The 14930-nt window shown below is 40.9% G+C and overlaps 1 protein-coding gene across 2 annotated transcripts in view; it reads left to right on the forward strand.

Moving 5' to 3' along the window:
- sptbn5 (spectrin, beta, non-erythrocytic 5) overlaps positions 1–14930 on the forward strand; it is a 66424-nt gene that overhangs the window by 12228 nt on the left and 39266 nt on the right. For both annotated transcript variants that reach the window (XM_085257054.1, XM_085257055.1), the window contains 25 exons: positions 1124–1327; positions 2428–2643; positions 2913–3087; positions 3701–3837; positions 3983–4195; positions 4341–4493; positions 5269–5399; positions 5675–5926; positions 6534–6609; positions 6989–7200; positions 7575–7824; positions 8000–8139; positions 8865–8964; positions 9134–9304; positions 9470–9634; positions 10166–10255; positions 10341–10477; positions 10878–11064; positions 11230–11339; positions 11976–12066; positions 12270–12386; positions 12540–12697; positions 13111–13243; positions 13344–13489; positions 14321–14435. In XM_085257054.1, coding sequence (XP_085113180.1) covers positions 1124–1327; positions 2428–2643; positions 2913–3087; positions 3701–3837; positions 3983–4195; positions 4341–4493; positions 5269–5399; positions 5675–5926; positions 6534–6609; positions 6989–7200; positions 7575–7824; positions 8000–8139; positions 8865–8964; positions 9134–9304; positions 9470–9634; positions 10166–10255; positions 10341–10477; positions 10878–11064; positions 11230–11339; positions 11976–12066; positions 12270–12386; positions 12540–12697; positions 13111–13243; positions 13344–13489; positions 14321–14435 — 3879 coding nt within the window. The remainder of the gene's footprint in view (positions 1–1123; positions 1328–2427; positions 2644–2912; positions 3088–3700; positions 3838–3982; positions 4196–4340; positions 4494–5268; positions 5400–5674; positions 5927–6533; positions 6610–6988; positions 7201–7574; positions 7825–7999; positions 8140–8864; positions 8965–9133; positions 9305–9469; positions 9635–10165; positions 10256–10340; positions 10478–10877; positions 11065–11229; positions 11340–11975; positions 12067–12269; positions 12387–12539; positions 12698–13110; positions 13244–13343; positions 13490–14320; positions 14436–14930) is intronic.

A 14930-nucleotide genomic window follows, 5' to 3' on the forward strand; every position in this document is an offset into this window, starting at 1 on the left:
GAGACAGATAATAATGGATTGGATTTATATAGCGCTTTTCAAGGCACCCAAAGCGCTTTACAATACCGCGCCATCGGCCCAACACCAGTAGGCAAGTAGGGTAAAGTGTCTTGCCCAGGGACACAACGACCAGGACAGAGAGCCCAGGGATCGAACCGGCGACCTTCCGGTTACAGATGCGATTCCCAACCCCCTGAGCCACGGTCGCCCGATGAATCAACACGGAGAGAAAATTTAACATGCGCGAGAGACATGATAGACTACACAAGCAACAAGGACACAGGGGAGGCCAAGCACAGAACCATGAATAATATTAACCACAAGAATGTAGAATATTGTGTAAAACATAATCTTAAAAAGAAGAAAACATAAATCCTGAGCTCCGACTCACGGCCCTGACAATATAGAGTTGGACCTACAATAGGTTGCATGCTGTGTGGATTGTTGAGGGATTATGGACCTAAAACCAGGATGCAGGAAACAGTGACTAAACTCTAAGCAAGTTTTAATGGTGATAACCCAGAGAGTAAACCAAGCCAAAATCCAGAAGCTGAATACAAAAAGCAGGAAATCCAAAACATCAAGGGACACTTGGCATCAAGGACGACAGAGACAATACAAGAGGTAACGAGGTAAATGTTCGTCATGTGACAATTGAAACTAATCTTGAGACAAGCGAAGTAGGAATAAAAACAAAGCACAAGTGACAAAAGACTATAAAAATAAAACAGGAAGTAACAAAACACCAACACAATGACTCTAACAAACAAACAAACCGAAATAAGTGAAACAAAGGATTAAGTCATCGGGAATAACCAATCAAACTAAGACTTAAGAATTCAAAAATACACAAGCTGAAAAAAGTCCAAAGCCCAAGACCACGAAACAATATTTGCCAAGTTTTAAATGAAATGAAAATAACATAAACAAGAAACAGCAATGCAAAGAACAGAAGTGCATCTAAACAAAACAGACAAATAATAACATTTAAATTCTGGTTTAAGTCATGTAATCTGGTTAATCTGACTGTTTTTAGGCTGAACATGACCCCACCTTGAGAATAAAGGCAATTTAAATCTATCTTGACTCTAAATGCCACTTCAAATAAATCATAATTTGATAGGTGCTGGAGGCAGAGGTCCAGGCCCAGGAGTCTTTGTATAAAGGTGTCCTGGGTCGAGGTCAGGATCTGCTCTCCAAACAGAGTCAGGAGAATCAGCAAGCTGTTCAGAAGTGGATCAGGACTCTCAAGAAGCAGTGGAGCCACCTGACTGACGAGGTGACGGGACACCGCGACAGACTGCAGGCTGCCGCTACCATAAAGCAGGTGAATAATAGTGGCGAGCCGGCTCCTTATCGCAAGCCGTGGGTTTTTTCCCCCTTTCTCTCACCCTCTCTCTCACACACACTTTTTTCCCGCTTCACTCCGTACACGAGCCTTGTGCTTTGCGCTGGGCAGAGGGGGGAGGGGCGGTAGTTACACTCGCAGTAGCACAGGAACAGAGCGGGAGGGAGAGAGAGAGAAAGAGAGCCAGGGACAACAACGTCACATTAGAAAGGTATAGTAATCATCCACAACTATTTTCAGTTGCGGATGATAAAGGATTCAGAAAGTTTATTCATGCAGGCCCATATGACAGAGAATGTGCATCTTCTTTTTGTTTTCATATTTTTTCTTATTTATATTTAATTGTGTTGTGGTTTGCAGTGTTTTGTGTTGTTTCACTTTAAATTTGTTTAAAAGGAAAAAGCTGAAAATTTAAATAGTTAAAGTTGAAATGTGAATAGTTGTTTTTGTTTTATATGATTTATTTATTACATTTTATGTGGAGTGAATAAATAAAAGTATATTTAGGTAGCTCTGTTTTGAAGTTCAGTTAACGCTAGAAATGTGTTTTGGAGTTTGTACGTGCTTTTTCTCTAGGGGCCACTGTATATATTTATATTTATATATAAATAAAACCACTTTTTTTTTACATTAGTAATTCCTTTTGTGCATAATTTTATATTATTGTTAATAATAAATTAATTAAATCAACAAAACAACCTGAAGAGCCGGTTCGGAGCCGAAAGAGCCGGTTCTCTAAAAAGAGCCGGAAATCCCAACACTAGTGAATAATGTGTCATTAAAGGCAGAGAAGAAGAAGAGAAGATTGAAAAAAAGCTGTTTTTGTTTAGTGTAGCTTCTTTTTGTCTGTAAACTCCTATCTCTGCTCACAACAAACACATTTTTGAGGTATTACTGTTTTTTTACAGTTAGTCTAATTATTTTGCAGTCAGATTTTTACCTGTGTGCTGCTGTTATTGTGTAGGTTCTAACCATCCTGTCACGTATGTTATGTTTTATTTTCTTGTGTGGTCTTTTGGAACCTGCTCTTGATCTCTATAGACATGCTCTAAGACAGTAACCTTTATTTCTCTGACCAGTATTTTGCAGATGTGGAGGAGGCTAACTCCTGGCTAGGTGACAGGAAGCCACTGCTGATAAGCGAGGATCATGGGAAGGACGATTCCAGCACAGCATTGCTTCTTCAGCGCCACCTTCGTTTGGAGAAGGAGATGGCAGCGTATGCCTCAGAGATAAAGAGACTGTCAGAACAGTCAAAAACTGCAGCACAGCTGACGGCGCTGACTGCACAGCAGGTCATTCTGCATGCTTTATTCAGATATTGTTTCTGTCAGATAGATTTTCCTAACATTTCTTATGTGTAGTTATTAATGAGTCCTTACTAAAATAATATAACATAGTTGAAAGATGTTTCTCCTATGTGTTCCTTACTTTTTTAATCTTCATTTATTGGCTGTTGTAAACTGTGATATCAATAAACTGACAAATAGCTAATATTGGCTCTACAACACTGACTGTGATAGTAGATGCAAAGCTATAGGCAATATTTCCTCATCCCTTGTAGGCAGAGCCTCAGCAAGGCAAGATGATCCAATATAGCGATTCCTCTGGGGAAGAGGAGAAGGAGTGGCAAGGAGCACGAACCTCACTATCCAGTACCAGAGGTGGGAAGGGCCCTGTAAGCATCCCCCCTCAGAAAGAGGAAATCAAGGCCAAAGTCCGCTTCAGATACAGCAGAGGTACTGGAGTACTTAGTGTCACTGTTGTGTTGCATAGCATGATAAGGAGTGACTGCTACTCATACATGAAAACACAAGCCTATATTCTGCACTAAATAATCTGCCAGCACTACACTGTGTTATTTCATTTCTCATTTTGATACAGAATGCCCATTTTTCTCTTAAAACAGAAATCTTACTCAGGTCAGACCAAGTCACATAAAAAATATTCATTAAATATTTAGACAAATTTATAGAGATGCTCTTGTTTACAGAGAGGACCAGATAACAGGCCAATTTAAGAGGAAAAATATCATGCATTATGTCCTTCTCTATTAACCATGTCTGAAAGTGGCTTTACTCCAATTCGCTATTTTCTGTAACACAGGCCAGGTTAACACAGGTTTACTCTGTGGTTTACTATGAAGAGCAGTAATCTGTGCTAAAAAAAATGATGACAGAAAATAAGGAAAAGCAGATTATGTAAATTGTAACTGTTTTCATTTTTGCATTTCTAAAATGTAGCCAAGTGTGTTGTGATGAACAGACATGGGCTATATCTGAAATCACACAACAGAAAAACACATAGTAGATACTTTATTGAAATGTAAAGTATAAACTAACCTGATTTCAGGTCAGTTTCCGTGGGACCGCAATGAGATTGTGACCATCGTCAGCAGTGAGCCGGATGGAGACAGAGTTGTGGCCAGAGACAGTGGAGGAAACCAGCAGTCCATTCCCAAAACCTACCTGAATATGCTGCCATCCAGTGTATGATCAATACTGAACCAGTTCTTTGGTCAGATTATGAAAATATCACATCTCGTTAGTGGACATGCTTTGTTAGTGGGCAGTGTGAAAATAAATTATTATGTATTTTTTTAAAGTGTCAATAACTTTATCACACCCTCTTCAGGTTCCTCCACCCACTCCACCTGCCTCAGCCAATGATATGCCAGAAAGCTCAAGCAAGAAACTGAGTCGTCCAAGGCGAAAACGCTCTATGCGTCGCGGCACAGCTGAGATCCAAACCACATTACTGCCAGACCCCGAGTACCAGAGAGATACTGTGGAGAGCACACAGGGCAGGTTGGACCAAGAGTACAATTTCTTGTACAACCTGGTGAAGGTGAGAGAAAGGAGCAGTATACAGAATATAAACTGTTTACTTAGTTATGTGGGAGGTTGTATTAAGATGACAGATTATTATACAGAAAAGGACATTCAGAGTAGCTGTATTCTAAAATCAGATTTATATTTATATTGGTTTTCAGACAAAGACAAAGAGCCTGGAGGAGATACTGCGTCTTCATCGATTTTACAACAGCTGCCATGAGTTTGAGTCATGGATGGAGGATAAGGAGAACATCCTCAACACCTTCAGCACTGATGGTGACAATCTAGCAGTGGTTCAGGCCAAATATGAGGTGAAGACTTCTCCAGAAAAACATTTCCAAACATATCGTACAAGACTTATCCTACAAACTGAAAACAGGGGATCAACTCATCTGGGTGAAACAAATGTCCCAATACCTCATGATTTTTCTAATTTGTTTAATCCTTAAATGCATCTCTTAAAAAATATTAAGACTACGTCACAGCCCATCATTTTGTTCAGTTAAGATCTCAGCATAAACTGTAACAGCAGTCAGGTGTTTCCTTTTGCTGATGGTGGGAAATTTAGCCTTGTGGGTTTACTTATAAATGAGTAAATAATAGCACATGGTGTTGTCGAAGCTGGCTAGATGGATTCTGATACCAACAGATTTGTAGATGAAGATCAACCTTAAGTTAAGCTCATAAATCATATTATTTATTGGGAAGGAGAAACTTTTAACCTCTAAAGCCAGAAAATCACAGGGTAAATACTGGCTTCCAATTGTCACTTCTGTAGGTTAATCAGAAATGAAAAAATGTGGCTTTAGGTAGAATACATCTGATAAGGCAGCAGTTCATATTAAGTGCCACTGAGTTTTCACTGATTTTCTTCTGTAGCATCAATCTTTCGTTTCAGTGATTTTCACCCAAACAACAACTTTTTTTGTTGCTTTTTTAAATGATTAATTTGAGATTTTTTCTGACTTTTGGACATATTTAAGAGGCCTGATTTTTTTTATTTTCACTTCTTCAGAATAAACTCAGACAAACTCAGATTCATAAAATATCTGAATACTTTGACTCACCCTTGACTTTCTGTTTTAGAACTTTCTGACTGAGTTAGCGAGCGGACGAGGTCAGCTGGACGATATCATCAAAATGGCAGACGAGCTGGTGAAGAGCCAGCACAGTAAACAGAAAGAAATCCAATCCAGAAAGAGGAGTGTTTCCAAAAGGTGCAAAAAAAGTCCAAATCACTCAAATCAGCACAAGGACCCAGATACACAAACTAGATCCTGTGAAAAAGTGATGTCTCATTGTTACTGTTATTAAAATGACAACAGTGAAGGACCCAGTAACAACGGCTTGCTATTATAGCAACATGCTATAATAAAGTGCCTGGGCTGTAGGTTGAGTACAGGACAGCATTTTGGACAGTTTTGGGGCGCCAGAAGCTCCTGATGACTGTGTGACAACTGTGTGATAGTTCTGGGTTCTTGGTGTGTTGCAGGTGGGATTGGATTCAGCAGCTGAAGGATGACAAAGGAAAGGAGCTGCTGAGTACGGCAGATGTGCAGTCCTTCCTGCATAGCTGCGAGGAGGCTAAAGCTCAGCTGCAGGGTGAGCTGTCCCAGCTTGACGAAGTGGACGTGGGCTGCACCCCCTTCACTCTGCTTGCTGAGGAGAAGAACCAGATTCGGGCCCTTAGAGACATCAAGATGCTTGAGGGGAAGATTGCTTACCTGAAGAGCGTTGCAAAGATGTATGGTCTGATATAGTCTGTGGGATTTTGAGGTGTTCTGCAGTTGTCTCAGTAGTACTTAATTTAATCAAAAACACTTTAAAAGTAATTGATGGTTACAAATATGTTAAGCAACCAACCAATCAATCAATCAATCAAACAATCAATAATAATAATTTTAGAAATGTGTGTTGTAATTTGATAGAAATAAGTCATTGTTGTTTTGTATTTGATGTTCATAATGATTCATCAGTGATGTGATATATGTATATAAAGGAAATTAAAAGAGCCATAGACGTGACACTGAAGGTAGCTGCAGTTTTCCTGAGAATAGTTTTGTGAATTACTTTCACATGAATGGGCTCATGGATTGGCCTACACTGGTCTGTACCTTGGTACATGGGCTTTGATGTGTTCATGTGTTCACTGCTCTCCAAATATCTATTACAGATGATAATGGTATCTTAATTTACATTACGAATAACACAGAGCTGCATTAGTCTGAAAGGTTTCAAAGTTAAAACACTTTACATGAACTTCTAGCTAAAAGTGTTTTTTCTAAAGAAACTTCACGGTGGAGTACATCTCCATTCATCTCCACTCAATTTGCTCACATCCTGTGTTACAGGAAGCAGGACTGCAGTCCGGCAGAGAGTGCGGCCATTATGGAGGAGGTTCGAGGTTTGGAGGCTCTGCTGGATCAGGTGACATTTTCCTTCTTTGTTTTAGACTGACTGGAGTGTAGTAGCCAAGAGTGAAGGTGTTCAAACTTCAGTCTGTGTTCCTACAGAACATCTCTTTTGTGCTTGCAACATTTCGTGTTGATTTGCATTGACACTGACATACTCGACATCATTATTTTATTAATAAAAGTGAAGATCTCTTATTTTTTGTATGTACAAAGCAGGTGGTATAAGACTGAAAAGGTACAGCGTTTGGGTCATTATAATTAGGTTTGATATTCTGATGAACACAGACTCAGAGGCTGTTACTGTTTTATTATTGTTATATTATTATTAAATGTTTTGAGTAAAAAAATCTAAAATAAAACTACAAACTTAAAAAAAAGACATTTTTGTACAGGTGAAATGTCAAGCATCAGACAGACAGCACCAACTGGAGGAGGCCCGCAGGCTGCAAAGTTTCCAGCAGGAGGCCAAGGAGCTAGAGCGCTGGGGGGGTTCAGTTCAGGAACGGCTCCTGCAGGAGGAGACAGCGAGCGATGTGGCCTCGGCTGTCACGCTGCTGGAGCAACACCAGGAGCTGCAACTAGAAATGGAGACACAGAGGAGCAGGTAAATAGCAGAAACTGTGCACAGCATTCAGTGCTTAGTGTGTTGTTGTTCCATTCATTGAATTGCATTCATTTAATTCTATTTAATTCGAAATAAATTAAATCTGCAGCATCAGTAAATTTAAATGCAAAGTGTTTTAGCAGTGGTTAATAGGAATTTAAAAAAATTATGATGAAAATTATTATGATTAAAAATTATGCTAAAGAATGTTCAAATCATTAATCCTGTGCACGTATTTTTTTTTAACTACCATAACGCTTGTCCATAATGAAAGCCATTTCTATCCCCTTCTGACAAAGGGATTGAGAAGATTGGCTCATGGACATCATCATTTAAGTGGACTGTGTCTCTCCCACTGTGTGTGTTTTTGCCAGGCTGAAGGAGATGGAGAACTTAGGGAAATCTCTGCTGCAGGGATCATCCAATGGGAAAATAGGCGGTGTTGACATCCAACAAATCCTTGATAATCTCAGTGCTGAAAGGAGTAGGCTGGAGACGCTGTGGGCTAGTAGAAAGAAGCATTTGGAGCAGGGTGTGGAGCTCCAGAGGCTGAACCAAGAGGGAGACCGGATTGAAGCAGCATTGTCTGGACATGAAGCCCGACTAAAAGTCCAAGATCTTGGGGTGAGGGTGCTCATTTCTCACCTTTTTACATGGTCCAGCTCCTTGAAATGTTACCCTTAAATTTGAATCCTAAATAAGTATTTATAGAAATCTGTGAAATTGCTATAAGTAAAGATTATAAATAGGATGTTCTATCATAAAAATGTCAAAATAATGATTACATTTATTGATGCAGGACTCGGTAGACAGTGTGCACAGTCTACTGGGGCGACAAGATGAACTTGAAAGTCTTCTTATGGCTTTGGATCAAAGAGTGGATAAATTCGCTGAGCGCAGCAAGGAGCTTATCGACCAGCAGCACTTTGCTTCAATACAGTAAGAAAACACAGCAGAAATTGTTCCATAAAGTGGGCTGTCAACTCCATAATTTAATTCTTATGCTGTACTGGAGTAACTTTGCATATTTTGCTTTTAAAAATAATCCTTCTTTGTCTAATCTTAAACCTATTTATCATATACTGAGCCATGGCATAGTCCCGACATTCATCCATGTAAACAAGCTGATTTAGTTCCCTTTATGCCAACTTTCTTCTCATGGACTGTTCCCAGCATACAGAAGGTTTTAACAGGGTGGGTGGGACTAAAGAAATAAGAGTAGAAGAAGTTAGGGATAAATAGAATTGGTTCTATGAATTGGGTACTATCACTCTGTTTGTAAATCGTTCTACAAGTAGAACACACATCACTGCAAAATTAGCATAATGCAAATCTAAGCTCATCTGCTTGCTACTTCAACCTAACAGGAAAGCTTTGATGCAGTATGCACACAGTTTGCAGAGCACCAAGGCTGTTTCTTTTCCATACGACATGAAACCGTGCCATCTAGCTGTCAAATAAATTACAACACCACATGTATACCATCTCTGCTACTTTGATTAAATGGCTTGTGAGGGGTCATGCCAATCATCTTCTCAGGCAGATGGCGGGGAACTGTTTATATTATTAGTTAAATTGTCCCTCTAACAACCAATATGTTCAAGTCAATAACCTTAAAATAAACTGCGTCACCAATCTTTAAAACCTCAATGTTTTTCTTACAGCATTAAGGAACGGAGCAGGAGCATCCAAAAAGCCAACAGGAGGCTGAAAGAGAGCTGCAGGAAGAGGAGGAACCTACTGCTGGACTCCAAGAAATACCAAGTACTATTGTCAAAATGCTAAAAACAAGAAAACATACTTTACTTTATGTTGTTTATTGTGTCGAGTACCTGCACTGATCATAATATCTACAGGAGAGCGCTCAGATGAATGTTATAAGTTCTTTAATAATAATTATAAGGGTGAATTTGCCTGGTGTTTCGTGTGGCAGGAGTTCCAAAGAGATGCGGATGAGCTGCTGTTGTGGATGGAGGAGAAGTTTAAGGTGGCAGAAGACGAGTCCTACCGAGACCCCACAAACATCCTCTGGAAGCTGAAGAAACATGAAGCGGCTGAGAAGGAGATGCAGGCCAACCAAGTCTGGTTGGATAGACTTGTTCAGGTAAAACACCTCTAACTTTTCACCCAGCATGATGACTTCTGTAGAGGAAACAACAAGTGTTTGACAGTGACTCTGGCAACACATGCACAGTTGCATATATTGAAAAGACGACTTGCACTTTGGTGAGATGTCACTTTCAGTACATATGTGTGTGTTTGTGATAAGCTGGGAGAGGAGATGATTGCTGAAGAGCACTACAACAGTCAGAGCATCAGCAGGAAGTCTTCTCAGCTCACGAGTCGGTGGAAAAGACTACAAGACAAGATGGCTGACAGGGGGGACAGGCTGAGACAGGCGGGGCAGCAGGAGCAGCTGATGGAGCTTTTGCAGGTAAACTACTGATGGAGAAACTGGATAAGACGTTTGTGTGGTCCAGTTCAGTGATGTTGGTGCCTTTTATGGCTTTTTGAGGAAATTACCAGACAAATAATGCTGTCTGTGTAGCCCATCCAAGAAGTTTGTACTTCAGTCTTGATTTGTGAGATTGTAGCATTTATTAATGCTAGGTAATCAGTTAATTAGCACTAATATATGTATGAATGCACTTTGCCAACCTAGCCTACCTGCATTAATTGATAACTTTACACCCCAGCCTCTTGTATGCCTCAAATATGCTCACCACTGGCTCCCAAAAAAGCAAGAAGAACACAGCTTAACTTTGAGACTTCACAAGCCTTTAGGTGACACTATAACTGACCCCTGTCTTTTATATACAGTTCATAGTTTCTGGCCAAATTTAAATTTACACTAATTTTAGAGGTCAACTGGAGTAAAAAATTAAAGACCATCCTTCCCAGGAGAAGTAATTGCTGTCCAAACAGAGCTCCATTCTCAGAAAAATCTTGTACTTTTCCTCCACAGGATGCCAAGCTGAAGATTGAGGCCATCCAGTGGATGCTAAACAATGCTGCCAAAGGTCACGACCTGCGCTCCAGTCGACAGTTGCTGAAGGTGAGGACAGGCCTGCATTGATTTAATGATGCTGGGTTTTACAGTTAGACATCAGTGAGTACTTTGTGTGTGTGTGCTCATGCAGGAGCATCAGCAGCTGGAGCAGGAGGCCAAGGAACTGGCAGAGAAGATCAACTCTATTGTGAGCAGGGCCAAACACCTCGCTTCCAACCACTTTGACTCTCAAAGGATCCTCCAGGAGACAGACGCCTATCTCACTTTGTAAGTTACTTTGAATCTTCAAACAAATAGATATTTGCATTTATTGCATTTAGAGTAACTTCAGTGCATATAAAACCAAGTGCATGGTGAAGAAAAGAAAGGAGTACAAACAAGATCAGGTCAGGGTGTCTCAGCTAAGAAAACGATCTGTTGAAGTAAAATGACAAAAGGCAAAATAACAACAAAAATAAAAGTGGATGACAAGGACGCTCACACGGAGACAAAATCTGAAAGACACAGATACATAGAATACAATTTCCTATGTCACTTCAGGTTTTATCTGTCATTGTCTCCTTTGGGGTATTTTATTCTGTGTGTAATTAAAAAGTAATAACATAAATATAGTCCAGTGCTCACTTTAGGTTATCATCATCTTGACTTTATAACCTCTGTGTGGCAGATTCAAGTCCCTGCAGAAACCTCTGGACGAGCGTCGAGCACAACTGGAGGCATCTGTGTCGTTGTTTGGATTTTATCATGATGTGGATCTTGAGCTCAACTGGATCTCTGAGCATGTTCCTGCCTCTGGATCTACAGGATATGACAAATCTCTGGCTGGGGCCCTCAGCCTCATGCAGAAACACAAGGCACGAGCTGGGTTGCAGTTCTTTATCTATAAAACCTCCCCTTTTCCTTCATTTGTTAACTGAGCTGAGAGCTCAGTTGGAATTACAATGGACTCAAGTGATTTGACACATTCACAGGGCTGTGTTTTACTTAACATTTGCTCATGTACTCGTGTGTTAACCCAGGAGCTGCAGGCCGAAGTGAATGCACATAGAAAACACCTGAACCACATTCTGAAGAAAGGGCGCAGCCTAGCCAAATCCAACAAGTCAGAAAGAGAGGCGGTGCTGCAGAGGTGTGGTTGTTTTTTTTGTCATCAAAAAAAAGTTTCATGTGCATTGGTGCATTGTAGTGAATCTATCTTACGCTGACATTGCTTATAAAATGCATTAAAACTAGAAACCATCACAAAATAAGCATTTAATTAGACAAGGAAAATGGTATGTTAAAGAATAAGTTATAATATAATAAAATTGATAAAACATTATCAAACACATTACCTTAGTCCACCAAATAATGAGAACAAAATAGACACCATTGAATGATCTTGTCCAAATAGCTTGGTAATCACTCCTGTCTTTGAGGCCTAACACTGATGCAAAGATGGGATTGTTTTCAAAACCCAGCACACTGATCTGAAGGAATAAATTTAAATTTAATGACATTAAAACGACCAATTCCATGAGAGAAACTGGTCCTTTCTCTAAATGTAGGATTTTGGATTTTTAGACTGCAAAGATGCCATTGGCTCCAATGTATGCAAATGTTTCATAATTTTTGGGAGGGGTTATGTTATATAGCTGGGCACTTGACACAACTTTGAGAAGGTATTTGTCTGTACAGTTCAAGTGATCTGTAATAAGTACGGTTTCAGTTTGGACCAAATGTGTTCTGGCTTTGTGGAGCAGTGTAAATTTCTGCTGTTTTGCAGGTGCGACCACCTCAATACAGAGTGGGAGGAGCTTGAGGATGCCTGCAAAAAGAGAGCAGCTCACCTCAGCAAGGCTATTACCAGAGAACAGGTGAGATGGACAAGGATATTATATATTGGAGGGAAGTGAAAGTCTGATACTGACACTCCATCATCAAAATACTTTTAAGTAAGACACTTAGTTCTGCAGCTGTCTAACTGGTCATTTAGAGTTAAATTTTGAAGTATTTTATGCTAAACCCAACCAAAACAAAACATAAACTGCTACATTTTCTGTGTGTGCCTCATCTCTAGCTGCTGTTGGACTGCTCAGAGCTGGAGTCCAGACTCGCAGAGATGCTCAGTCTGGTGAACATCGACGACTATGGCAAAAACCAGCTGGCCACACAAAGCCTCATTACTAAACACCAGGTATATCACACACTCTCACTGTGTACACTTTGCTTAGTCGTAAAAAAAGGACCTCATATGATTCCCCTATCGATTCCTGACGAAGAAATCAAAGAACAGCGTGCAGATTGTACAACAACAGAATCAGTAAACAGTGTCCTTGTGTTCGTGCAGGTGCTGGAAGGACAACTGGAGGTGTTGGAAGCTGAAGTAGAGGCATTAGGAGACCAGGTAGAGCAGGCCATTCAGAACTGGAGCCTGGAGGAGCTCAGCAGACCCTACAGTCGAATCAGCAGCCTGAACCAGCAGCTGCAGCACCAGGCTGGACTCAGGTGAGCACACACTCATATTGTTGGATTACTTTCTCTGCTTTTCTCTCACAGATTGTTTTTTGAGTCTCTCTCTTTCGTGATATTTTTCCTAATCGTTGTTTGTTTATCTATTTACTGTGTTTTTTTCTTCTTTTTTTCCTTTTTTTGTTTGGAAAAAGTGCAATATTTACATAAGGCAGTTGTTAATTACAAAAAATGTAGAAAGAACATACGTATGTGACAGAGAGAAAGACTTATACAGTAAAGTGCTGATCTTTAATATCTTGACCTGCTTCTAGGTGATTTATATCATTTTTCTCCAAACAAAATGATATTAGTTCAGATGATCTGTCTCTGACTTAGCGGTTTTATTGTTGGCTTTTTTATTGTGTCTGTGTACTTGTGTGACTGACCACCCTAATGTCTCCTGTTAGGGGTCAGAAGCTGAAGGAGGTCCTTCAGCTCCATGAATTCAGGCGAGAGTCTTCAGAGCTGGAGGACTGGATGAACCAGCAGAGACAAACAGCTGAGTCTCAGGACCTGGGCAATGATTATCAGCATGTTCAGGTTACATTTCATTGCACAATGATTGTAAATATTAATTCTAGTGTGTTTTTGGAGGCTGAAGGTAGCTGTAGAGTTGTGTGTCTGTGGATTATGCTTGCAGTTGGTTCGAGGGAAGTTTGAAGGCTTCCTGAAGAAGCTGGAGGTTGGCGAGGAGAGACTACAGAACTGCAGAAACCTGGCTGTTCAGCTGATCCACAACAAACACCCACAGAGCTCTGCAATCAAAGACACTCTGCAGCAGCTTAGGTAATCACACAGCCACAGTAGTGAGTCAGTTATTTTATCTGTGAGGCATCCTATTCCTTTTCTTGTTTGTCTTAAATGCTGAAATTGTTGGTTTTGTGTTTCAGTAAGCAGTTTTTATCTGTGTCCGTCCATCCATTCATCTTCTTCCGCTTATCTGGGGTTGTCCCCAGTATCTCTCTGAATGCTGTTGAAGCTCTGCCGGAGGTGTGAGTTGAAGATCTCGTGGACTGGGGCCTAAGGCGTTCTCAGCAGACCCTCACTATATATTTAGGTGCGCCAGGTCTGTCCATAATCCTCCCCCGCCACCTGATCCAACTCACCACCAGTTGGTGGTCAGTTGACAGCTCAGCCCCTCTCTTGTGTCCAGAAAATATGACTGCAGGTCTGATGATACGTTTACAAAATCAATCACTGACCTTGGCCAGGGCCCAAGCTGTGTGTTGGGATGAGCCCGACTATATCTAGCTGGTATCTCACACATAACTCAGGCTCCTTCCCCACCAGAGAGGTGACATGCCATGTCCCAATCGCTAGTCTCGGTAGACTGGGATCGGTCCACCAGGGCCTCTGCTCCTGGCCGCCACCCAACACACATTTGCACCCGACCCTACGGTGCCTCTGGCGGGTGGTGGGCCCATATCCCTTTTTCCTGGCCAGGCCAGGGCTAAGACACTTGCCCTCGGGCACCCTGCCCTTGTCTGGTTCTAAGGCGGGGCCCTGGTAACCCTATCCCGGGAAGGGTGAACTGTTCCCTCGATCTTCCACTCATAGGGGTCCTTTGAATCGCTCTTTGTCCACCTTATGTTAGTTTTGATATTTATGTTTCTGCAGTGCATCCTGGGAAGATTTGAAAAGCTTGGCCAAGGAGCGTCAGGATCAGCTACAGAAAGCTGAGGAATGTCACCGCTTTTACCAAGACCTGAGTGATGCGCTAACTCTCATCCAGGTAGCTATGTTCATGTAGAAACTGCTGTCTGACTCCTAGACATGTCAGCTGGGTTTAGATCTAATTACTTTGAAGACATCAGATCCCATGAATGGATTATGGCATTGAAATATGGAAATATAAAATGGAAGATGGAAGACAGCACACCCATCAGAAGCACGCTCATTCAGTTTAGTTCAGTTCAGAAGAATGAAGAACTGTTAATAAGAGGAAGGGGACTGGCTGTCCTCCCCTAAATTATTATAGAAAATAAGACATTCTGATTTGGTTTTAGGATTATCTGTGAAAGATGGGAGATAAAGTGTACATCTATAGATGGAACCAAAGAAGGAAAACACTGCAGTGCTAAACTTTGAGATATCATTCAGATCACACAAATATAAAGCGTTTAGCTTGTTTGGCACGAACCTAACCAGCCCCGCCTCAGTAAACCACAATGAGAACAGGCCAAGAAACATGGAGGTGGGAGGGAGCTGACAGCTGGAGCTGTAAAAG

Source organism: Mchenga conophoros, linkage group LG19 (assembly GCF_057382185.1).
Source record: "Mchenga conophoros isolate Kocher_MC1m ecotype Shallow Benthic linkage group LG19, M_conophoros_male_GT1.1, whole genome shotgun sequence".
Taxonomy (NCBI): Eukaryota; Metazoa; Chordata; class Actinopteri; order Cichliformes; family Cichlidae; genus Mchenga; species Mchenga conophoros.